This window comes from Salmo trutta, chromosome 19, assembly GCF_901001165.1.
Source record: "Salmo trutta chromosome 19, fSalTru1.1, whole genome shotgun sequence".
Classification (NCBI taxonomy): Eukaryota; Metazoa; Chordata; class Actinopteri; order Salmoniformes; family Salmonidae; genus Salmo; species Salmo trutta.
This window is the reverse complement of record NC_042975.1, coordinates 10842909-10867910: the sequence shown is the minus strand read 5'-3', so window position 1 is coordinate 10867910 and position 25002 is coordinate 10842909. Positions and strand designations below refer to the sequence as shown.

General features: G+C 41.3%; 1 protein-coding gene across 2 annotated transcripts in view; it reads right to left on the bottom strand.

Annotated features, from left to right (window-relative positions):
• Positions 1–20666, bottom strand: part of LOC115153977 (glucocorticoid receptor) — a 117407-nt gene extending 96741 nt beyond the window's left edge. Inside the window, exons 1-2 of one of the 2 annotated variants that reach the window (XM_029699713.1) lie at positions 19245–20666; positions 12096–13174 (exon numbers count right to left, since the gene is read on the bottom strand). In XM_029699713.1, coding sequence (XP_029555573.1) covers positions 12096–13165 — 1070 coding nt within the window. In that variant the 5' untranslated portion in view covers positions 13166–13174; positions 19245–20666. The remainder of the gene's footprint in view (positions 1–12095; positions 13175–19244) is intronic. The other variant, XM_029699712.1, reaches the window with a different exon arrangement.
• Between the last annotated feature and the right edge of the window lie 4336 nt (positions 20667–25002).

Genomic DNA, 25002 nt, shown 5'->3' with positions numbered 1-25002 from the left:
GTGCCTTTGGATTACTGAGCTAAACGCGCGAACAAAACTGAGGTATTTGGACATAAAGAGGGACTTTATTGAACAAAACGAACAGTTATTGTGTAACATGGAGTCCTGGAAGTGCAACCAGATGAAGATCAAAGGTAAGTGATTAATTTAAATCACTATTTCTGGCTTTTGTGAGTCCTCTCCTTGGCTGGAAAATGTCTGTTTTTTGTGGCTAGGCACGGTCCTAACATAATCGCATGGTGTGCTTTCGCCATAAGGCCTTTTTGAAATAGGACACTGTGGTTGGATTAACAAGACATTTATCTTTAAAATGGTGTATAATACTTGTATGTTTGAGGAATTTTAATTATGAGATTTCTGTTTGAATTTGGCGCCCTGCAATTTCACTGGCTGTTGTCGAGGTGGGCCACTAATCCCAGAGAAGTTAATGATTACAAGAGCGACATACAGTAGGAGCCCTTGAGAGAGGCACAAAGGGGCCAGTCAGCCATCCCAAGTCTTGTGATTCAGCCCTGTAGCGTGAGAATGGAACACTTTGCATGAGGAACTGCTGCCTTGATGCCATGCCCAGCAGCGAGAGAGCAAGTCTCAAAACAAATGCAGAAGGCACAAACCGACAACACAACTCAACCCTCATGTCCCTAGTCAACCAGTTGACAGGCCATTATAGTATGAGACATTTAGCCGTTTCAGATACAGTTAGTGACAAGTCACGCTATAGGCCTAACAGTTACATTCCTTGTCGTAATGTAAATGATAATGGTTACTACCGGTTCGAGCCCTGAATGCTGATTGGCTGACAGCCATGGTATATCAGACCGTATACCACGGGTATGACAAAACATTTAGTTTTACTGTTCTAATTACATTGGTAACCAATTTATAACAGCAAAAAGGCACTTCTGGGATTTGTGATATATGGCCAATATACCACTAGTAGGGCTGTGTCCAAGCATTCTGCGATGCGTCGTGCATAAGAACAGCCTTAGCCATGGTATATTGGCCATATACCACACCTCCTCGGGCCTTATTGCTTAAGTATAGATCTAAAAGTTACTGTATCCAAGTATAGATACAAAGAAATTACTGGATGTCAACAAATCCGCAAACTCTAGACAGTAAAAATATATATAAGTTAGTCTTGCTCTTAAGAGCATTACATTAAAATCACATGGGTTTAACTTACCTCCCTGTTCGCTACATACTTCAGTTAGAGACTACCATCGCTGCAGTCGTTTGAGGTGACGTCAAACAATTGGTGTTGTACAAAGTGTCATTAGCGATTGGATCATCTCTAACCAAATCAGAGTATCAAAGCAAATTACAATTTTTTTCAAAATGCTGCTTTACCCACATTTGTTCTGGCTATGGCCCAACCCATCGGTTTTTGGGTCCAATCAGAACGGTTAGAATGTGTTTGCGTTCACGAAAAACGTCGGGGAGGTACTCAGAGCCAGACTCATTGCATAGAATAAACTAAACGACCATGGGAGTGGTGTAGTGTCTGGCTGGTGTAAGGAGTTTGGGTAGCCAGGAAAGTTTACTATGCCTGCTTTAGAATCAGTTGTGGTCATTAAGTGACTATCACACTTAGACCTTCAAAACCACAATGACATACAGTAAGATATGAACAACTATTCATATAACCTTGACGAAGCAAATCATTGACGACAGCAACAGGTACAGTAATCATGTGACAGCGTCTGAGGTAATGGAATGGCACACGCCCAAGGTATCGATAACGTCTTCACATGCACCTGGAAACTACCAGGAGAAGACGTTCTCCAGAGACGGTCAAGTTTGGTAACCACAGTGGCAGGGCACTGCATTCCACAAACATTTCAAGTGAGGAAATTCCAGCCTGCGAGCTGATGCCAAGTGCCCTGGTATGCTCCAAATCCAGTAGCCTGTGTATGCCGGTTGGATTTGTTACAGTGCCCTTCCCTGCAGCAAACATGGATATCCATCCAAATGAAGGCCCTTACCTTACAAGCCTGCTAGTCTTAAGGGCTACAGGGGGGTCAGTTATAAAACATAGAAATAACCTTTTTCCCCTTCCGTTCAAAGTTGAGCGCAACGGTAATTCGTTTTATGAGTACTTCCATTGCATATAAATATTATACTTTACTGTCAGTGCCTCAGTCACAGGGTCAACTTTGTAAGAGCACAATTCCTGCTCGAAAAACACTTGACATTGCCGAAAGAGGAACAAGTGGAACTGAATACACTGCAAATGGAAAGGTACATCAAATCAGTTGCCTGTAATTATTATTTTAAGTGAATTTTGGAATATTCTCATCTGCCGAATGGATTCCCAAAAGGAGACAGACGGTGGATGCTGATGCAACTCCACTGCAGCGTGAGGAATGTGTTCTCAGCCTATTGAAAACTGACATACCAACCCAATACATTTTAGCACAACTGAATTTCCAACCATCTGTACAGCTGCCCTAATTCACAGCAGAATAATTCACAGCAGAAAAACAAACAAGAACAAAATTCTAAATCACTGCCTTGTGGTCATGTGTGTTTATTAGGATTTTTCAACAGATCTCTGCATCTCACAAAATAAAAACTTAAGCTAGAAGAAGTAGGCCGCGAGGGTAAGTATAATTCTCTCCAGCAGCTGCTAATGCTGGTCGTATTTCTGCCAGAACCATAAAGGAAAACTATCCCTGGCAGTTTGACCCTTCCTCACCCGGGACTAGCACACTAGACTCCACCCAATCAAATGGAGCCAAGGAGTTGACCAGAACATTACTTCTAGGGCCCCAATTTTTTTTGTTTATGATTTGGAACTCATGAGGGGCCCCAGTCACTCGCGGGTCTGCGTATCCACACATGCCAGTCAGCCAGCCCTAGCGTTTTGAGGGCCCTAAGCAACATTTTGTCACCTTCCGAGCAAAACATTTTTTTTTTGTACAATTCTACACATTTTGCCAAAGGGTGGAGATCAATAGGGGCCCATCAGTCGGTAATTCGTCCATGACTACAACAAGTTTAGATTGGTAAGTTAGCTGGCAACTAGACTATCAACATTATTTAAATAAACTGCTGACATGGGATAATTGAGTGGCTGTCAGTGACTGACAAAAAAAAATTTGCAACTTGTCTATTCTAACTCTGAATCCCCCCCCCCCCAAAAAAGGAAATTGATCCAGCTGCCAGCTGCCCATCCCTGTTCTAGATCAACAGAATCTTAACAGAGACTTCAAAAACTGCATATGGTGGCATCTGTGTAGGTAAGGTAAGGACAGCCAGGCAGACAGACACACACTAATCCTTCCAACTCCTCTCGCTTCTGTTCCGAGACCAATATCGGAACGCTACTGGAATTCAGGGCAGGAAATTCCATTACCTCGATACTCTGATTTGAAAACAAGTTTAAACAAAACTCAGAATTCACAGTAGGGGAAGTAGAAGAAATACAAAAAGTTATTTATTTATTGTGGACCATTAGTGGAATTGTCAAAAGACACCTACATTCATAAGCGACTGAGAGCTGGCCACTGAGGATCCGTTGAAGAAAGTTAGCTTGATATCACCATGCAGGAACTATAAAGTGCCATGGAAATAAACAGTAGAAAAACCAATACTGGTCAAATGAGCAGTTCACACCAAGATGTAATTATTTTCCCCAGCATGTTAAACACCCGCTTGGGTCTAACGATGACATTTAGTTGCATACTGGTTCCAAAAAAGACAAACTATGGCCAGCTGGCAAAGCCAGAGCTTGATGCCATTACAAAATAGCAGAGAACAGGGCCAACGTAGCCTGATTTACAGAACACTAAGTCATAGTATGCTGATAATTAACCAATAATTAAACTCTCCTGACTATGCAAATAACTTGTGTAGACCACAGCCTTTCTCAGCTGTAATGTGGCCTGCAGTAGAGCCACTAAGATTCTGGGTCCACATTTGGCTGACGCTATTTAAAAAAATGACAGATTTAGGTTTCCTTTGCTGCATCAGAAGTTGCAACATCTTTCCACATTTATGGATCCCTATCAAGATATTTTCATGTGAGGTTATGATTAATAATGAACCTAATGAACCGGTTGGTCAGGAACATTTGCCAATTCAGGCCAAACAAAGCAGTCTATTTGTATTCCAAAAAGCATTTCTTAAGGCTTGTGTGACCAGTCATCATGAGTGCAAACCAGATTGTATTGGTCACATACACATATTTAGCAGATGTTATTGCGGGTGGAGCGAAATGCTTGTGTTCCTAGCTCCAACAGTGCAGTAATATCTAACAATACACAACAATACACACAAATCTTAAAGTAAAAGTAACATGTATATAAAAATATTAGGACGAGCAATGTCGGAGTGGCATTGACTAAAACAGGAGAATATAATACAGTATATACACATATGAAATGAGTAAAGCACTATGTAAACATTAATAAAAAGTGACTAGTGTTCCATTATTAAAAGTGACCAGTGATTCCATGTTTATGTACACTGCCGTTCAAAATTTGGCCCGCGGGTGATTTTATTTGGCCCCCCAAGTTTTAGTAAATGTTTCATTTGTATTACTAAAAAAAATTAAGTGATTTGAAATGATTATGTTTGAAATGATTGAGGTTTGATATTATTTTTGTCAAATATTATATCCATTTGGGCTTCTTGTGGTCAATTTACAGTCTACAAATTGTTTGTAATAATGTTCTGGCCCCCTGACCATTCCCTCAAGAAAAGAATTGGCCCGCGGCTGAATCTAGTTGATGATCCCTGGTCTATAGGTTAATTAGCGTAATTTAGTGGAAATAAATTGCCGTATGTCGTATGTCGCGCATCACTACTTGACAGGAGGGGCATTTCAATGTAATTTTTATAGATTTTTTTTTATCAAAATGCACTTTTGGTAGAAATGCCTTCTGGAATTTGTGAACTCTTATGTGCCTTAACAAACTTGTATGGCATATGTAAATACAAATAAAATTAAGAGCCTAGTTGGTTAAGTCACGGAAAGACAGGAACCTTCCCGGTAGTCATGATTGGCTGAGCTAATGATGGGCTGGACATTTCGAGAGATGTTCAGATTGGTCTGCCATGTAGCACGCTTCTGTCTATAGCATGTGCTGCTCAGTATGTGTAGGTAATCCTTTCTGATGTGGCTATTTTTTAAAGATATCATGAAAAACTGCAAAAAAAAGTATTGCTAAGGCTCTCCACTTTCTGGAGGACCGAGTTATGAAATCATTGGAATGACCTGTGAAAGCAGAGTGTGATTGCTAAGGAGATGGAGAAAATTCAGGTGTTTGATTGCAAATGCGGAGGGAGTCAAAAACGAACACAGAAAGCTGGTGTATAAAACACCTGTCTCCGGATTACATCTTCAAACTAAGGGCAACCATGGCATAAGTGACAGAGAAGGAGAAACATTCATCCTAGCTCGCTACATTTTTCAAATATGTTTCTAATTTGGTCAGAAAGTAATTGCAAATTAAAGCGTACTGTTAGCTATGCTAGCTAACGTTAGCTGGCTGGCTCGCTAACGTTACGTGTATGATCTGTGTAGTAACATTATTCGTATCGCAGAGCCATTTGCATTGCTAGTTATAGCCTAATGTTAGCTAGCTAACATTGAACATAATTGGTGGTTAGCTTTAGCTACCTGTAGATTCATGCAGGGTAGTTTTATGAGCTGGGATTATGGTTCATTGTTTAGCAAGCTAGCTATGCAAGTAACCATTTCACTGTACCATTTACACCTTCTGTATCCTGCGCATGTGACAAATAAACTTTGATTCCATTTGATGTAGTGTGTGTTTACGAAATGGTAATGTGAACAACATGACCTGCACCAAAGTCAAATTAGGATATAATGTTAGGCCAACGAGACAATATTAGAACCTGGACACTATCTGGTAGAACAAGCTGCTTTTATTTCATCACACTCACAACCGAAAGCTATTTTCTGTAATTAGCGTGCCATTAATGTGTAAATAATGACCTTGTTTTGAGTTTATTTTCCTGTAATAATTAATACAAATCCACTAAAGTTAAGACGTTGTCAGCTATAGGATATTGACATTATTTGAACTGGCTGGCCAGCTAACTAGCTAACCAGCTAGAAACAAACCAAAATATTGTTCAGAATGTTGCTTTTAGTTGCCTGGTTTGCTAGATTAGTGTATGTCAATCTGTTTTAAAAATGAATTTAGTATATTTTAACACCAATAAACCCGTTATGCTATTTTGGACCACCAGGCTGCTGATGTCATCCAGCCTGTCGTTTTTGTGTTTATACTTTTTCATAATGACAAATGAGATGTTGGACAACAATAGAATGTTAAGTAACTATAAATCATGCATATATCTGCAGAAAGAAAATAGATCTTACTTCTGTTGCCTGTTTAAATGTGTTTAAAAGACTACTGATTCCGTGAGCACCAAGCCAAGGCTGCAATTTAAAAAATTGTTAGAACAGACTGGTATTACATAATTTATTAAGCAATGTTTACACTACTCCATACAAGCAAAAAATATATATATAATCTAACAGCACCGGTTTGTCACATATAATATGCACGCAGCTCTCGCTTCCATAACCTCATTTTTCTTGATCTCCTTCGTATTGTTATAATCATAATAAATTAATGTTGTTATCATTAGTAAGCTTTGTATAGTACCCTCGTATAACCACCATCTAGCTGTAGGCCTAAGAGCGCGTCCTGTTTAGTCTTAATACTGTAACTTACTTAGGCCTATATTTCAATATACTGTATCAATTATTAATTTGTTCATGCCATCACACAGCATAGGAGACATTCCTGCTTTGAAATGCAATCAAGCATTTTAGTTTAACAAAAAGGGAGCTTTGAATAATTAGCCTAAACAATTAAATAAACCACAATTCACAAATGCATGCAACTGTTCAGTCTGCTGTAATAAAGGTGTTATATACCTTGTTTTTCTCATTAGACCAGACTCTCTGGTACACATATTTAGTGCTGTTTACACTGTTCCAAATCATTCATTCATTCATTCATACATTCATACATTCATACATTCATACATACATACATACATATGTATGTATACATATATATAGTAACCCATCAGCAACTGTTTGGCACATAATACTCACGCAATGTTTGATTGTATACCCTCCTTTTTCTTGATCTCCCGTAGTTTCCATAACTAAGTCAAATGTCTTCCACAGAGCCGACTTCCCCTTCCCCGAGCAACCAGTAAACATTCGCCCGTTTCCAGTCTCATTCTCACATTACTGTATCGAGTTTGGTATAACCAATTTCTTGATGTGATTATGATAGGCTGTGTCAGGCCCTATTGGTCACATGCATGTAATGCTTACATGTTTCACGTAAAGACAGCAAGAGTTGAGGGAATAAGGAATTTCTTCCATTAACAAATTATGGATTTCGGTAACAGAAATTAAGTCAGAAACAAGTAAGAAACTAAATGGCTGAAATTATGTCGCGGCTTCAGCACGGACAGCGTAATAAAAACTTTGTGCTGTGGTGCCTTTTCGCTGCAGTAAGGAGGAAAGCAAGACAACGTGCGATAGTCACACAGGCACTCACTGTCATTTTTATTAACACAGTGTGACCATTAGACTTTTTCCTTGAGCCATGTGTCTTAATTATTTAAATCAAAATAGTGTGCTTAAAGCATCAGACAAGCTCAGTGCATTTGGAAAGTATTCAGATCCCTTGACTTTTTCCACATTTTGTTACGTTACAGCCTTATTCTATGAGGATATGAAAATCTGGATACCGTCCAAACATAATTGCCATGTGTATTTTTGTTAGTAATCAAGTATTTATATTTATCCAACACAACTATCATACTTGTATCAATTGTAAATGCAAATCACGTTAAAAACAGTTGATGGCCACAATTAAAAAGAGCTACAATTTTTATTTCTCAACTGGTAATTGAAGCACGCCTCCCAGTTGGCATTCAAGTGCAGGAAACGGTAGGCAGGCTATCAGCACATCACAATGAGAGCTGAAGGCAATATGCATTTTGAGACAAAATAAAAAATGCTTTGAAACCTGAAATTTTTACTTCATATTGAGGCATATCTTACCTTGCTTCAAAGTAGCCTAGGCAAAATCCAACCGAGGCAATTATTTGATAAAAAGACTTCCTGGTACGCCATTTCTCTCCTGTTTTATTGCTTTTCATATCAACTTTCTTTTGATGTCCAGAAGCTAAAAGGCACAATAGCTGCATCTTCAGATTCACACCTCTTTCTAACTGAGATGTTCATCTCTGTCCCATTTGGAACCACTCGCATCGGCTGCGCTGTTCAGAATGGTGTTTTCCCTCAAATTGCATTTTGGAAAAAGTTAGAAAATTACATTTTATTGGCTGCTTCATTACAGGAGTTGCATGGTTTGAATCTAAATGTGATTTCTGTCATTCTGAGCACTGTGGGTGGATGCCCTAACGGGCTATGCACGCAACACATGGGTCTGGTAAATTTCTCAAATGGACAGTAAATTTAAATCTGGTCACGTTGTCCGGCACCACGGAAAGAAACCCTGCTTATTGTAATTTCATTACAGAAACTACAAGAATCTATATTTGATTACTTGAAGTCTACAGACCTGTTGTTTTGTTAATGCCACTGTGAATAGATGGTATTGAAATGTCATCGAAAGTTAATGGAGAAAATCAAAATCAAATTATATTTATCACATGCACCAAATACAACAGGTGTAGACCTTACAGTGAAACGCTTACTTACATGCCCTTAACCAACAATGCAGTTAAAAATAAGCGTTAGGTAATAAATAAACACATTTCAAGAGCACCAGTAAAATAACAGTAGAAAGGAAAGCGGACATGAAATTGTCAGTCCATCTTTCATACTTGCTCAAACTCTGTTTAAAAAAAATAATTACATTTAAAAATAAAACTATTATTAAAAACACACCCACTCAGAAGCATTTCATCTGGAAGAATGCAATATTATGCCTAATCATTAATTTCAGTCCAAAAATGGATGTACTAATCCCCAAATTTCCCCTTTAAAATCCAATTATAGGCCATTTCGAAAATCACATTGGAGATACGTCAAATATCTGAGGAGGCAATAGGAAAAATTTGTCAACTGTGTCTTGCTTATTAACACATTGCGAAATTATCAACAGTTTGTAGAAATTCCTTTCGATGGAAAAGCCTGTTGCAGCACTGTACTCCCTATGAACTCAGAGAACTTGCCCATCTCCAAACATTTCACTGAGAACCAAATACTGTATGTTAGCTTAGGACAAAACCCAATATTTAAAAAAATATATAAAAAGTGGTTTATATCTTAGAGCAGGGGGTTCTTAAACTTTTTCAGCCTGGGATCCAAATGACAAAATCTGTGTGTTCCTGGGGGACACAGTTCCTTATTTAAACATGCAACCAAACGATCGGTACATTTCATTACCCAAATGGCTAAAACAAATACAAAGTGAAATATCCATAGAAAAATAATTTTTTTCTCCACCCATTAAAAACACTTAAATATCTGTCTAGGTTGGAACTGTTGCAGTTAAAATATAAGAAATTATTTTTACTTTGAACTAGAATAAACTGATTGATCACATCACACAGATGTAGACCAGAAAACACAAACACACACACAGTCCTAATGAGAGGTGTGTGGCTGGTTGAAGTTTTCAACAAGCATGTCTATTCTGGGCTCAGAGTGACAGTGCAACCCTGAGATCATGCTCAGCATTGAGTTGGTTTCTGTACTTGTTTTTTTTTTTAAGTTCGCCAGAGTTGAGAACACTGGCTCACATAGGTATGTGGTGCCAAGCTTGATTAGAACATCTACAGCCTTCAGTCAGTCAGGCAAACCGCTTCCTGCTGTAGAAAAGCCACCCAGAACTGTGTTTGCCTCAAAAAGCATCTTGCTTTAAACAGTTATTCCAGTTCAGAATAAAAAGTATTACTTGTATTTTACCAGCAACAAACTTGTTTTCAACAATAATTTCTCCAGTAAGATGTACAAGAGGCCTGATCATTTTTAATCTTCATAAGTACTTGGGGCGGCAGGGTAGCCTAGTGGTTAGAACTAGTAACCGAAAGGTTGCAAGTTCAAATCCCCGAGCTGACAAGGTACAAATCTGTCGTTCTGCCCGTTCCTAGGCCGTCATTGAAAATAAGATTTTCTTAACTGACTTGCCTAGTTAAATAAAGGTAAAAAAAAGAATAATACTGTTAGCAAGCTTGCTATGGCTAACATTAGCTAGCTAGCTATTAGCTGTGTACAAGGGGATTGTTTGAAAGACAAACGCACATCTACTACTATGAGAGATAGTACTCCCTTACTTCTGCTTATCACCTGTTATAAAATGACAACAATCCCTTGCTAGCTTATTTACTTTTCCCACTGTTGAAACACTGTTTCCTGAAGCCGGGACGGCAGGTAGCCTAGTGGTTAGATCGCTGGGCCAGTAACCGAAAGGTTGCTGGATCGAATCCCTGAGCTACCCACTGTGTCATTGTAAATAAGACTTTGTTCTTAACTGACTTGCCTAGTTAAATAAAAGGTTTCATTTAAATAAATAAAACATTTCAAAATGTAAATTAAATGATGCCCTGTTCTGAAAGACCTCCCTGGGTTTACTGCCATGCTGTGGATATTTGGTCAGGACATGTTTTAATTTGTTCGTTTTGAGCACTTCCCCACACCAAACACATTGTGGGCTCTCCTCATTATTTCTCAAAAGTTTGTATGAAACCATGAGAGAAACTCATCGCTGTATTTGCATTTCATGAAGATTGTGCGTATTAACAACTTGTGGCTAGCAGTAATTAATTAAATAATCATACATTTACGCTGACATGACGACCCACCATTAATAGGTCTACGACCCATACTTTCAGAAAAGCTGTCTTAAAGATATTCTGAGAAACGTACCATGAGCCATCACATTGTGACATTGGATGAGAGCACGATACATTGGGGAAAAAACAGCAAGTCAAAACTCTAATTGTGTCCATTTTAAATCTCTGAAAGAACAGCAGCTTGAGCAAACACAGCACAGAAGCAAAATATACTTGTTTGCTCAAGTGCTTAATGACCAATGACATATTACCATTTTAATTGTAGCCTCTGCTATTGTATATACAGTCAGTAAATGTGCAGTTATGTACTGTCGCATCCTTCCTCCCCCAGTATCAATGCTCCTGATACACAGTAAAAGCCAATTTATGCTTAATCCGTTAAATGTGGCCGGAGGCTTCGTATGGAGGGTGTGACGCAATTGCGTAGCCTCCAGAGGCATGCAGAAGCCAAATCAAGCTACGTACCGCGTCACCATGCGCCTCTCAAATTTTGTAACAAATGCGGAGGGCTCCATATAGCTCCGCATTGACATGATTGGTTGACGGTAGGTGGGGGCAGGAAGTCCTGTATAAACAAACTCAATTCCTTGACAACAGCTTTGTGCATACCGCGACTTCTGCAGAGGACGTATCACCGTAAATGCTCTAGGGCCACTGCAATCGACGGATTGACCATGCAGAGCCTTTAAGAGTAGCAAAGGCCAAGGACTCAAATTCTGGGTGGAGCAAGGAGAACTCGGGGGGGGCGATGTGTTTGTGCTGAAAAAAAGGTTTGAGACAGCAAAGCAACAGACCAAAGCAGATCTGTACATGTGGCCTCCCAGCTGACAACGCACCCTGCCTACACAATTCATTAACAAATGAGTGCATTTGCAAGAAAGCAACGGCATGCAACAAGTTCAGAGAGCGATGTGTGCCAGATAAATTCAGATTTAGAATTTTTTTTTAACATGTCTCCTTCACACAGACGCATTCAGTGCTTTCCTTTTTATAATAGACTAAGCAACAAAGCTGGGAATTGTGTGAAAGTGAAACGAAAAAATCTGTATAAAACTGCCACGTGATAAATGTAGTGCACCAAACTGGTTAAGACAATTTCCATGGCTTACAAAGGCATCTCTAAAAGAACATTTCAGATTCAGGGATGTCGAATGTTGAAATAAAAATCTATTTATATTCTTAAAATCAATACTTATTCATAAATCATTAACCATTCAAAAGTGCACAATAGCCTACATTAAATCCATGGGTCATGAGTAACCTACCTGCTGAAGCCGACAGGAAAAGATGAGCTCGACGTCCCTGATCCAGTCCCGTATCCGTTGCCTCTGTTCCAGCTGTCACTGACCGAGGGCAGTGGGGGATACAGGCCAAAGACAGGCTTCTGATCCTGCTGTAGACTCACTGCCGTCGAGGTGTTTGCTCCATAGGGGTAACTCTGCCCGCTCATGGAACCCACCGAGTTGTGGGTACTAGGCAAGTCCAGGCTGGATATCTGACAATAGCTCCGACGATCATTCTCTTGCTTGATGACCCCTGGGGTGCAAAGCTGGATGAAGGAGGTGTCAGCATCCTCCTCCGTCTTGATGACAGGCATGGAGATGCCTGGCTCCAGAAGCTGCTTCTGCTGGTCCGCGCTGTCCACATCTGTACAGTTTCCCCCATTGCTACAGTCTATGGGCTTGGTTTCCATGTTGCCGTCCTCGAGCAGGACATCCTCCACTGACAGGGAGGAAAGGAAAGCAGCCTCGTCAGACACGTAAAACTCATTCAGGTCAGACAGAGAGCCAGGCAAGTCCAAATCCTGCAGAATGTCCATTGTATTGTCGCCAAGGAGCCTGTCGTTGACATCCAAGTCCTTCTGTGACTGTCCAAAGCTGACTGACCCCATGTCAAGCCTGTCCTTCTCCGTTTTCAGAGAGAAAAGGTCATGAGGGCGTTCAAGTACAGAGCTCCCTGGGGTGTTGGATCGATTCAAATCTGCAATACTCGCCTCCAACAGAGCAAAGTTCTCAAACAGCTGTTGGTTCTGCTGCGGTTTCTGTGGCTGCTGCATTCTAAGGGCCTTCTCCATTACCTTCACTTCAGACTCCTCTATAGTGAGTCCCCCTGTGGAGAGCTCCATCTGAGTCGTAGTGACATTCAGTCCGTTGGCGGAGTCTCTGGCTGGTGGCTGGGGTCTGGAGCCTGGCAGATGCATCAGGGAGGTTGATGTGGTAGACTTGGAACCACCTGCGTCACCCGAGAAGCTTCCTTCTACACCGCTCTCTGAGAGTTTACCGAAAGCCAAGCCGTTGTCCTTGTTATTGCTGTGTTTCAGTCCACCTGGATCCATTTCTTGATCCTGTTTGACACACAGAGGAATGCAAGCACTGGTTTAGAAAGTGCTTGTAATTAAATTCATAACACCAACAGAGAATTATAATTCAAATGCACACCAAAGTTATAGGTAAAAAAAATAAAAAATAAAAAAAAAACACATCTGAATAGAAATGGGTACTGTGTTATTTACAAATGTTCCTATAGAATGCAATAATTTCAATCTATAAACCACAATATGATCACACCTCTCCTGGCTTCTACGTGACTGACGCAATATGACAGCAAACGTAAACATGTCATCCCCCACGAATGATGCAGCTTCCACCTTTGGGCCAATTGAGATATCGCATGACTAACACATTTCAGTTATTACGTGACCAAGATTATCCATTATCTTGACTAAATACTCAAGTGGCAGCTCTAACAATGACAAGAAAAGTCTTCAAAAATGGAAGGCAGGAGGCAGGTGTGACTATTCTATCCAATGAGAGGGCAGATGTGCCTGTTGTTCACATGCTTAAGTCAAAAATGAAGTACACAACACCGATTTTAAGTGACAAACACCTCCTGCAGGAGAAGACAGATTTGGGCCCAGTTATCCCTCTCGCTTCGCCTCTTCCTCTCTGGTAAGACTCACAAATTTCAGTTAATTACTGGAACCCCTCAGTGGTGCGTACTCAGTCCCCTCCAGTACTCCCTGTTCACCCACGACTGCGTGGCCAGGCACAACTCCAACCCCATCATTCAATTTGCCGACGACACAACAGTGGTAGGCCTGAACACCGACGAGACAGACTATAGGGAGGTGGTCAGAGACCTGGACGGGTGGTGAATAACAACCTATCCCTCAACATAATCAAGACAAAGGAGATGATTGTGGACTACAGGAAAAGGAGGACCGAGCACGCCCTCATTCTCATCAACGGGGCTGTAATGGAGCAGGTTGAGAGACTCAAGTTCCTTGGTGTCCCCATCACCAACAAACTAGAATAGTCCAAACACACCAAGACAGTCGTGAAGAGGACATGACAAAGCCTATTCCCCCTCAGGAAACTAAAAAGATTTGGTATGGGTCCTCAGATCCTCAAAAGGTTCTACAGCTGCAACATTGAGAGCATCCTGACTGGTTGCGTCACTGCCTGGTACGGCAACTGCTCGGCCTCCGTCCGCAAGGCACTACAGATGGTAGTGCGTACGGCCCAGTACATCACTGGGGCTAAGCTGCCTGCCATCCAGGACCACTCACAAAGAAATGATCAGTCTATAATTTAATGGAAGGTTTATTTGAACAGTGAGAGACAGAATAACAAAAAAATCCAGAAAAAACATGTCAAAAATGTTAGAAATTGATTTGCATTTTAATGAGGGAAATAAGTATTTGACCCCTGTGCAAAACATGACTTAGTACTTTGTGGCAAAACCCTTGTTGGCAATCAGAGGTCAGACGTTTCTTATAGTTGGCCATCAGGTTTGCACACATCTCAGGAGGGATTTTGTCCCACTCCTCTTTGTAGATCTTCTCCAAGTCATTAAGGTTTCTAGGCCACTCCAGGACCTTAATGTGCTTCTTCTTGAGCCACTCCTTTGTTGCCTTGGCCGTGTGTTTTGGGTCATTGTCATGCTAGAATACCCATCCACGACCCATTTTCAATGCCCTGGCTGAGGGAAGGAGGTTCTCACCCAAGATTTGACGGTACATGGCCCTGTCCATCATCCCTTTGATGCGGTGAAGTTGTCCTGTCCCCTTAGCAGAAAAACACCTCCAAAGCATAATGTTTCCACCTCCATGTTTGACGGTGGGGATGGTGTTCTTGGGGTCATAGGCAGCATTCCTCCTCCTCCAAACACGGCGAGTTGAGTTGATGCCAAAGAGCTCCATTTTGGTCTCATCTGACCACAACACTTTCACCCAGTTGTCCTCTGAATCATTCAGATGTTCATTGGCAAACTTCAGACGGGCATGTACATGTGCTTTCTTGAGCAGGGGGACCTTGTGGGCGCTGCAGGATTTCAGTCCTTCACGGCGTAGTGTGTTACCAATTGTTTTCTTGGTGACTATGGTCCCAGCTGCCTTAAGATCATTGACAAGATCCTCCCGTATAGTTCTGGTCTGATTCCTCACCGTTCTCATGATCATTGCAACTCCACGAGGTGAGATCTTGCATGGAGCCCCAGGCCGAGGGAGATTGACAGCTCTTTTGTGTTTCTTTCATTTGCGAATAATCGCACCAACTGTTGTCACCTTCTCACCAAGCTGCTTGGCGATAGTCTTGTAGCCCATTCCAGCCTTGTGTAGGTCTACAATCTTGTCCCTGACATCCTTGGAGAGCTCTTTGGTCTCGGCCATAGTGGAGAGTTTGGAATCTGATTGATTGATTGCTTCTGTGGACAGGTGTCTTTTATACAAGTAACAAGCTGAGATTAGGAGCACTCCCTTTAAGTCTGTGCTCCTAATCTCAGCTCGTTACCTGTATAAAAGACACCTGGGAGCCAGAAATCTTTCTGATTGAGAGGGGGTCAAATACTTATTTCCCTCATTAAAAAGCAAATCAATTTATAAAAATTTTGACATGCGTTTTTCTGGATTTTTTTTGTTGTTATTCTGTCTCTCACTGTTCAAATAAACCTACCATTCAAATTATAGACTGATCATTTCTTTGTCAGTGGGCAAACGTACAAAATTAGCAGGGGATCAAATACTTCCCCCCCCCTCACTGTATATGCATAGTCACTTTAACTATACGTTCATGTACATACTACCTCAATTAGCCCGACTAACCGGTACCCCTGCACATTGGGGTACCGATTACCTCAAATCCTATCTGCATTGTGTCCCGCCACCCACCAACCCCTCTTTTACGCTACTGCTACTCTCTGTTTATCATATATGTATAGTCACTTCAACCATACCTACATGTACATTGTACCTCAATTAGCCTGTCTAACCGGTGCCTGTATATAGCCTCACTACTGTTATTTTTCACGATTATTTTTATTTCTTTACTTATCTATTGTTCACTTCAACCATTTTTTACTTAAAAATCGCACTGTTGGTTAGGGCCTGTAAGTAAGCATTTCACTGTAAGGTCTACACCTGTTGTATTCTGCGCACGTGACAAAAACTTTGATTTGATTGAATTACTTAAGCTCCAGCCTTGGGCCAATCAGGGTAATTTTGTTAATCTCAGATCTATGGCAAGACGCATCATTCACCCAACTTTCCTCAAAAATCAGGCAAGTGCTGTCAGATATCGCGTCTGACTAACGAACGGACAGACAGACAGATCCACAGTCCCCTCCCCAATTTAATAGTGGGGGACAATACTGCAATGTTGTAGCTACATGGGTTTTTACTGTCATGATGGCTACCAATAAAATAGTAAAAATACCTCAAATCCTGAAAACAGAGGTGTAGGCTATAATGTAGACCTTTGAAAGAGTGTTAACCTTAATACGGTATCACAACCAGCCGTAATTGGGAGTCCCATAGAGTGGCGCACAATGGGCCCAGCATTGTCCGGGTTTGGCCGGTGTAGGCCGTCATTGTAAATAAGAATTTGTTCTTAACTGATTTGCCTAGTTAAATAAAAGGTTCCATTTTTTTTTTAAATCTAATAACACAAATGGTGATAAACAGAAAGTCACCCTGAGGGATTCTCAACTGTACAGATTGGAAGCATGCCAAGTGCAAGTCTTCAGACTGGCATTCCCAGGCTTAGCACTGTATTTTAAGAAGGAAGGACCCCTTTACTAGAATACATAACTTAGCATGACCGTCAACTAGCTTAAATTCAAACATTGCAGCCTTTGCTAAATGCTTTTCCCCCGTACCCATTGAAAAAATATCCGACATATCATACTTAATGCTATTTCTTCAATAATGTTCGCTGTGACTATAACAAGCTAACTGATATATTAGGCCTATTCACTGTGGTTATTAAAGAATAGTTATTTTTCTTAGGCAGGTCACACTGAACACTCAATCTTACTTTAAGCAGGTAGCCTAGCGGAGTGTTGGGCCTGTTACCGAAAGGTGAAAAAATATATATATATTCCATTCTGCCCTTGAGCAAGGCAGTTATCCCTCAACAACAACAACTGCTCCCCGGGCACCGATGACATGGATGTCGATTAAGGCAGCCTACGCACATCTCTGATTCAGAGCGGTTGTGTTAAATTTTTGGTCGAATGAATGCATTCAGTTGTGCAACTGACTAGGTATCCCCTATCCTTTTCTTGTTGGGTGGATAGCTGACTTAGAATATGTTGTTGCCTTGTGTCAGTGAAGCTTTGTCAATGAATGTAGAGCCTATCGAATATACAGTGCCCTCCGTAATTATTGGGACAGTGAAGCATTCTCTTCTTATGGCTCTATACTCCAAAAATATTGATTTGAAATCAAACAATGACTGGAGGTTAAAGTGCACACTGTTAGCTTTAATTTGAGGGTATTTTCATCCATATCGGGTGAACCGTTTTTGTACATCGGCTCCCCATTTTAGGTGACCAAGATTAATTGGGACAAATTCACATGTGTATTAAATTAGTCAAAAGTTAAGTATTTGGTCCCACATTCATAGCATGCAATGACTACATCGAGCTTGTAACGCCACAAATGTTTATTTTGGTTGCGTTTCAGATTATTTTGTGCCCAATAAAAACTAATGGAAAATAATGTACTGTCATTTTTATTTTAAATATGAATATGTTTGTAACCATTTCTACATTAGTGTAGGATGCTACCATGATTACAGATAATCCTGAATGAATAATGATGAGTGAGAAAGTTAGACGCACAAATATCATACCCCCAAGACATGTTAACCTCTCACCATTACAGAAGAGGTTAGCATTTTTCTGGGGTATGATATTTTTGTTTCTAACTTTCTCACTCATAATTATTCATGATTCATTCAGTATTATCTTTGATCATGGTAGCAACCACATTAATATATAAGTGTTTTGAAACATTCATTCTTATGTACAATAAAAGTGACTCCAAAAAGACAATACATTATTTACCATTAATTTCTAATTGGGCACAAAATTATCTGAAACAAGCAAAACAAACAGCAAATTCATCCAACAAATGTGTTGCCACAAGCTTGATGTCCTCATAGCGAGCTAGGAATATGGTACCAAATATTTAATACTTATTACTTTAATAAACATTTAAGTGAATTTGTCTGTAATTTCTAAACGGTTCACACGATATGGATGAGTCTGCACTTTAACCTCAGTCATTGTTTGATTTCAACTCCAAACCTTGAGTATAGAGCCAAATAAAGATTCAAAAATGTTTCGCTGTATCTGTAATAATTACGGAGGGCACTGTATCTATGCATAACAGCAAGTATGTTGTTTTGGGGATTTGACGTTCACTCATTTAATGTCTATATTTAATCTGAAAACGTTACCTTGAACTATACATCGTCGTTCAGTTCAATCATTATTTTTATACCAATGGCAAATCATATCTTATGTCGATAGCCTTTATTCTTGATTGATCTTAGAATTTCACATTCTACATAAAACTAAAAAATCAGAATACAAGTGTAACTTAGTTACAAATAAAATGGAGCGCTTTAGCTTTAACAGTTATCTGTCCGTCTGTGATTGGGCGCAAAAAACGGTTTCGTGTATCACAGTGATGTCCAGATGTACAAGCTAAACCAAGCGCCGCAGTGGTGCAACCTGTTGGCTGCGACCGGCAATTGTATCAAGTCAAACAGGAGAAAGTGATTATCAAGACCTTAATTAAAAACAAAAGTATGTCTATTAAGCTTAGCTAGTATGGCTAATGACCCCTGAGTCCAGCATCAATGGACTCAGGGGTCGACAGTGATATAATGCTCTAACAACACTGAGTCGCCTAATTTTACACTGATATGGTGGGCGTCGAACTACAGAAGCCATAGCACAGGGATCACACTACCTTATCGCTAAATCATTCCACAATAAAAAGATATGCTAAACTTATGCTGTAACGTTATACACAGGATGCATGGCTAGCAGATGTAACTAGTTTAATAATCCAAGATATCTTAAAAATACAACAAATAAGATGCAATCAAAGGACTAGCTAATGTTACCTGTATCAAAAATTGGAGTTTTCCAAGCTAGTTCATCTCCAGTTCGAGTTTGCTGGAATTATGAGATCTATGGTTTCCAAACGGTCTTCACAGCCAATATTTATCGTGCAACGTTAGCTGGAATGGCTTTCTACTTTCCTCGCGAAACGAAAATATAGTGAAGTTAGCTAGTTAAAAAGCCTTGACATAACCATCTCTCGCGCTGTTATTCCCCTGATCACTTAATCTAACAAATCTAAATATCTGGGGGTGTCAAACGTTTTTAAAAAAGTAGCTGCCGTCAAGTTAGCCACGTACTGTACGTTTGCTAGCAATGCACCGAATTCAGCTTGCTAGCTAGATGTAGTCAGACATTAAGCACAAGAAAACATGAATTCGCTATAAAAAAAAAATCAAGAAGGATATCAGCATTGACATTACCAAAAGCGTGCTATGATGCAGTACAATAACGTTAGAACAATCATTGACCGTTAGATAATATCATAGCTAGCTACATTTTAGCTTGTGCACATACATGTAGCGAACTGAGGCCGGGCAGCTAGTTTGACACTTCAGGGTAAACGCCCCTCTAAAGACAAAACAGGACTGAACTCGAAAAATCTGTCAAAAACACGGCTGCGCACGTCGGCTTGACTATCGAATCAATTTAGAGATAATAAACTTATCAAGTAAACATGCAAACTTGAAAATAAAAACGTTTTTAAAGTTTGTTCGATTACTTGCAACGTTACCTCGCTTTCACACGTTTCGCCAAACTCGCCCACACAATGGCAGCTAGCTAACGTTACGTAACTACCTTTCAAAACTTTTAACTTTTGTCAATAATTGCTAGTTCTAAAAACACACGACAGTGAGTAAATAAACAAAGTGAGACCACAACAAAGTATAAAATGTTATTTACGAATGACAACCCATTGCGAAGACCGTCACTAACCAACAAGTACGGGGAAAAAAAAGTACAAACGAAGCGCGTACCACTGAATTAAAATACAAGGAAACTTTCTAGACCTGACGCGCGTTCCACGCGACACTGCAGTATGTGAAGGCAGCTGTCTAAATTACAAACTAAAAACGCGGTCAAGAGACATTAGAGTTAGTCACAATTTTGCGAACTTCAAGCCAAAGCAAAACAAATTGTGCCTGACGTGCAGAATTTCAATGGCGCAGCACAGTCCGTAGATAGACGGAAGAAAGGCACGTTGACAGCCACCGACCTCTCTGGAAATAAACACATATGACAGCTGGCTCTGGAACACCGTTTCCCTTCGCTCTGCTCTCAGAAAGAGTATCTACATATCTGGGAAAAAAATGTATCCGATTCGGTGAAATACAATATTCGATAAACGCGATGTCTTCATTAAAACATAATATAATTGCGAGACTTTGAACCGCCCGTAAAAAAAAAACGGACTAATTTACTAAGAACAAACATGCGCAGAGAGAGGCTCTCATGTATGCCAATGATTCATAACACTGAAGTGAAAAGCAGGCATCTTAGCGTCTATAAAGTAACAATAATCCAATTAATTAGTATGTAGGTTGATGAATGCAATGACTGTCTTCCATTAATATTTCAACTTTTTAGAGGAACTTGTCTAGATTAGCCTATTTATATAAAATAACAGTACATTTAACTATACATGTACAGTAACATGCTTGATAGGTAAAGGTTTGTTTGGCTGTGTTTAGACAGGCAGCCCAATTCTTACATTATTTTTACTAATTGGTCTTTTGACCAATCAGATCAGCTCTGAAAAAGGTCTAATTTAAAAATATCTGATGTGATTGTTCAAAAGACCAATTAATGGAAAAAATATCAGAATTGGGCTGCCTGTCTAAACGTAATCAGCGTGTCACAGCCCAATTCTGATCTTTTGTCCCTAATTGGTGTCTTGACTAATCAAAACAGATATTTTCCCAATAATTGGGCAAAGATCAGAATTGTACTGCCTACACCCTACTAAAAGGCCTCATTTTAATGACAATAGTAACGATGGTTACTGCATTTATAAAGTGCTCATCCATGGTAGGCTACTCTGTTAGTGCATGGAAACTCACATGAACCATTTGTAATATTGAAAGCTTGTGGATAATGCATCTTGGTAATAAATTGACTAATTTCTGGATCTAGTCTGAGGAAGTTTTTACTTAATTAGTAATCGACGCACCACAGTCATTTAGGCCTACTGTAGGTGAAACTATCACCATAAAGACCTGTGGGCAACAGTAATGGAAACGTTGGCAGCTGTGCTGTGACCTCTCAACAACTTGAAATTAGTCATACTAAAACATGTTTATCAAAATAAACGACTCATAATTTCCCACAACACATACATTGAAAAGGCTGAATGAGGTCCCAAAGGGCTGAAGATGAACGGTATCATTCAGGATACATACTTCAAAACATTAGGAACACCTGCTCTTTCCAGGACATCAGTTGAAGCAAGGTGAAAGCTCTTATTGATGTCACTTGTTATATCCACTTCAATTAGTGAAGATGAAGGGGAGGAGACAGGTTAAAGAAGGATTTTTAACCCTTGAGAAAACTAAGACATGGATTGGATCTAATCTTGGTGGAGAAAAGGGAAAGATTGGCCAGAAGTCAGTGATAAGGAAACTGGTTGACAATGCTTTTTTTAACCACTTTTCACAGATGGATCCAAGGACCCAGATAGTGGGCACACAGGAGCAGGGCTCCGGGCAGCCGAGCGGAAATGGAGGAAAACTCGCCTCCCTGCGGACCTCGCATCCTTTCACTCCCTCCTCTCTACATTTTCCTCTTCTGTATCTGCTGCTAAAGCCACTTTCTACCACTCTAAATTCCAAGCATCTGCCTCTAACCCTAGGAAGCTTTTTGCTACCTTCTCCTCCCTCCTGAATCCTCCTCCCCCTCCCCCCCCCCCTCCCTCACTGCGGATGACTTCGTCAACCATTTTGAAAAGAAGGTTGACGACATCCGATCCTCGTTTGCTAAGTCAAGCGACACCGCTGGTCCTGCTCACACTGCCCTACCCTGTGCTTTGACTTCTTTCTCCCCTCTCTCTCCAGATGAAATCTCGCGTCTTGTGACGGCCGGCCGCCCAAAAACCTGCCCACTTGACCCTATCCCCTCCTCTCTTCTCCAGACCATTTCCGGAGACCTTCTCACCTCGCTCATCAACTCATCCTTGACCGCTGGCTACGTCCCTTCCGTCTTCAAGAGAGCGAGAGTTGCACCCCTTCTGAAAAAACCTACACTCGATCCCTCCGATGTCAACAACTACAGACCAGTATCCCTTCTTTCTTTTCTCTCCAAAACTCTTGAACGTGCCGTCCTTGGCCAGCTCTCCTGCTATCTCTCTCAGAACGACCTTCTTGATCCTAATCAGTCAGGTTTCAAGACTGGGCATTCAACTGAGACTGCTCTTCTCTGTGTCACGGAGGCTCTCCGCACTGCTAAAGGCAACTCTCTCTCCTCTGCTCTCATCCTTCTAGACCTATCTGCTGCCTTTGATACTGTGAACCATCAGATCCTCCTCTCCACCCTCTCCGAGCTGGGCATCTCCGGCGCGGCCCACGCTTGGATTGCGTCCTACCTGACAGGTCGCTCCTACCAGGTGGCGTGGCGAGAATCTGTCTCCGCACCACGTGCTCTCACCACTGGTGTCCCCCAGGGCTCTGTTCTAGGCCCTCTCCTATTCTCGCTATACACCAAGTCACTTGGCTCTGTCATATCCTCACACGGTCTCTCCTATCATTGCTATGCAGACGACACACAATTAATCTTCTCCTTTCCCCCTTCTGACAACCAGGTGGCGAATCGCATCTCTGCATGTCTGGCAGACATATCAGTGTGGATGACGGATCACCACCTCAAGCTGAACCTCGGCAAGACAGAGCTGCTCTTCCTCCCGGGGAAGGACTGCCCGTTCCATGATCTCGCCATCACGGTTGACAACTCCCTTGTGTCCTCCTCCCAGAGTGCTAAGAACCTTGGCGTGATCCTGGACAACACCCTTTCGTTCTCCACTAACATCAAGGCGGTGACCCGATCCTGTAGGTTCATGCTCTACAACATTCGCAGAGTACGACCCTGCCTCACACAGGAAGCGGCGCAGGTCCTAATCCAGGCACTTGTCATCTCCCGTCTGGATTACTGCAACTCGCTGTTGGCTGGGCTCCCTGCCTGTGCCATCAAACCCCTACAACTCATCCAGAACGCCGCAGCCCGTCTGGTGTTCAACCTTCCCAAGTTCTCTCACGTCACCCCGCTCCTCCGCTCTCTCCACTGGCTTCCAGTTGAAGCTCGCATCCGCTACAAGACCATGGTGCTTGCCTACAGAGCTGTGAGGGGAACGGCACCTCCGTACCTTCAGGCTCTGATCAGGCCCTACACCCAAACAAGGGCACTGCGTTCATCCACCTCTGGCCTGCTCGCCTCCCTACCTCTGAGGAAGCACAGTTCCCGCTCAGCCCAGTCAAAACTGTTCGCCGCTCTGGCACCCCAATGGTGGAACAAGCTCTCTCACGATGCCAGGACACCGGAGTCAATCACCACCTTCCGGAGACACCTGAAACCCCACCTCTTTAAGGAATACCTGGGATAGGATAAAGTAATCCTTCTAACCCCCCCCCCCTTTAAAAGATTTAGATGCACTATTGTAAAGTGGTTGTTCTACTGGATATTATAGGTGAATGCACCAATTTGTAAGTCGGTCTGGATAAGAGCGTCTGCTAAATGACTTAAATGTAAAATGTAAATGTACGTTCCTGAATGTGATGTGCAGATATGAAGAAGACTAACAGATGAACTGTCAGTATACTCAGTTGAACTGTTGCCGATAATAGTTGCCCTCCAGTGTGGAGGACATACAACCTGTTAGAATTATTCTCTGTCTGTATTGAATAGTTTATCATCTGGTAAATCTAATAGGTGTGATCTACTATTGGAGATATTAATGTTATTATGGAGAATTGAGAGAATGTGTGTAGTAGTGAGATTCTGCTGGGTCCCAGCACATTCAGGTGTGGAAGGGAATGAAATTGTAGACCAGTTAGCTAAAAGAGCTTTGAAACGAGATATAATTAATGTTCCACTGGGTAGAGGTGAAGACAAATGTAAGATCGGAACCATTTTGATCATGTGTAGCAGAAGCGATGGGACTCTGAGCACAACGGCCGGCATTTTATATGCCCTCCAAAGAAAGGTCGGTGGACCAAGATTCAAGGGTCAGATTAGGAAGGAAGAGGTGGTGTTTGCTCGATTGCACTTAGGACATTGTACATTGGACTCGTCATTACCTCTGGTTGGCAAGCATGTGAGTGGTTTCAGTCTGGAGTGCATGGTCGATGAAACAGTAGAGCATGTGTTATTATATTGTTGTAAGTATGTTAAAGAGAGGGAAAGATTGAAGTGTAGGGTCATTGAGGTTAGATGGGGTTTGGAAGGGATTTGGGGGAAGGGGAATGATCGATTAGAAGTTATTAGGGCTCTTTTTATTTTCTCAGAAGTACTGAGTTAGGATTTCGAAATGTTGTAAACTGTGATTGACAACACACTCCAGCACAGTAGGTGGCGGCATGCACCTTTAATGTTAGTTTGCGGGACGCCATTATATCATAAAAGAAGAAGACGAAGCCATGGATTGTGTATGTGTGACATTCAGGAGGTGAATGGGCAAAACAAAAGATTTAAGTGCCTTTGAACGGGGTATGGTAGTAGGTGCCAGGCGCACCGGTTTGAGTGTATCAAGAACTGCAACGCTGCTGGGTTTTTCAA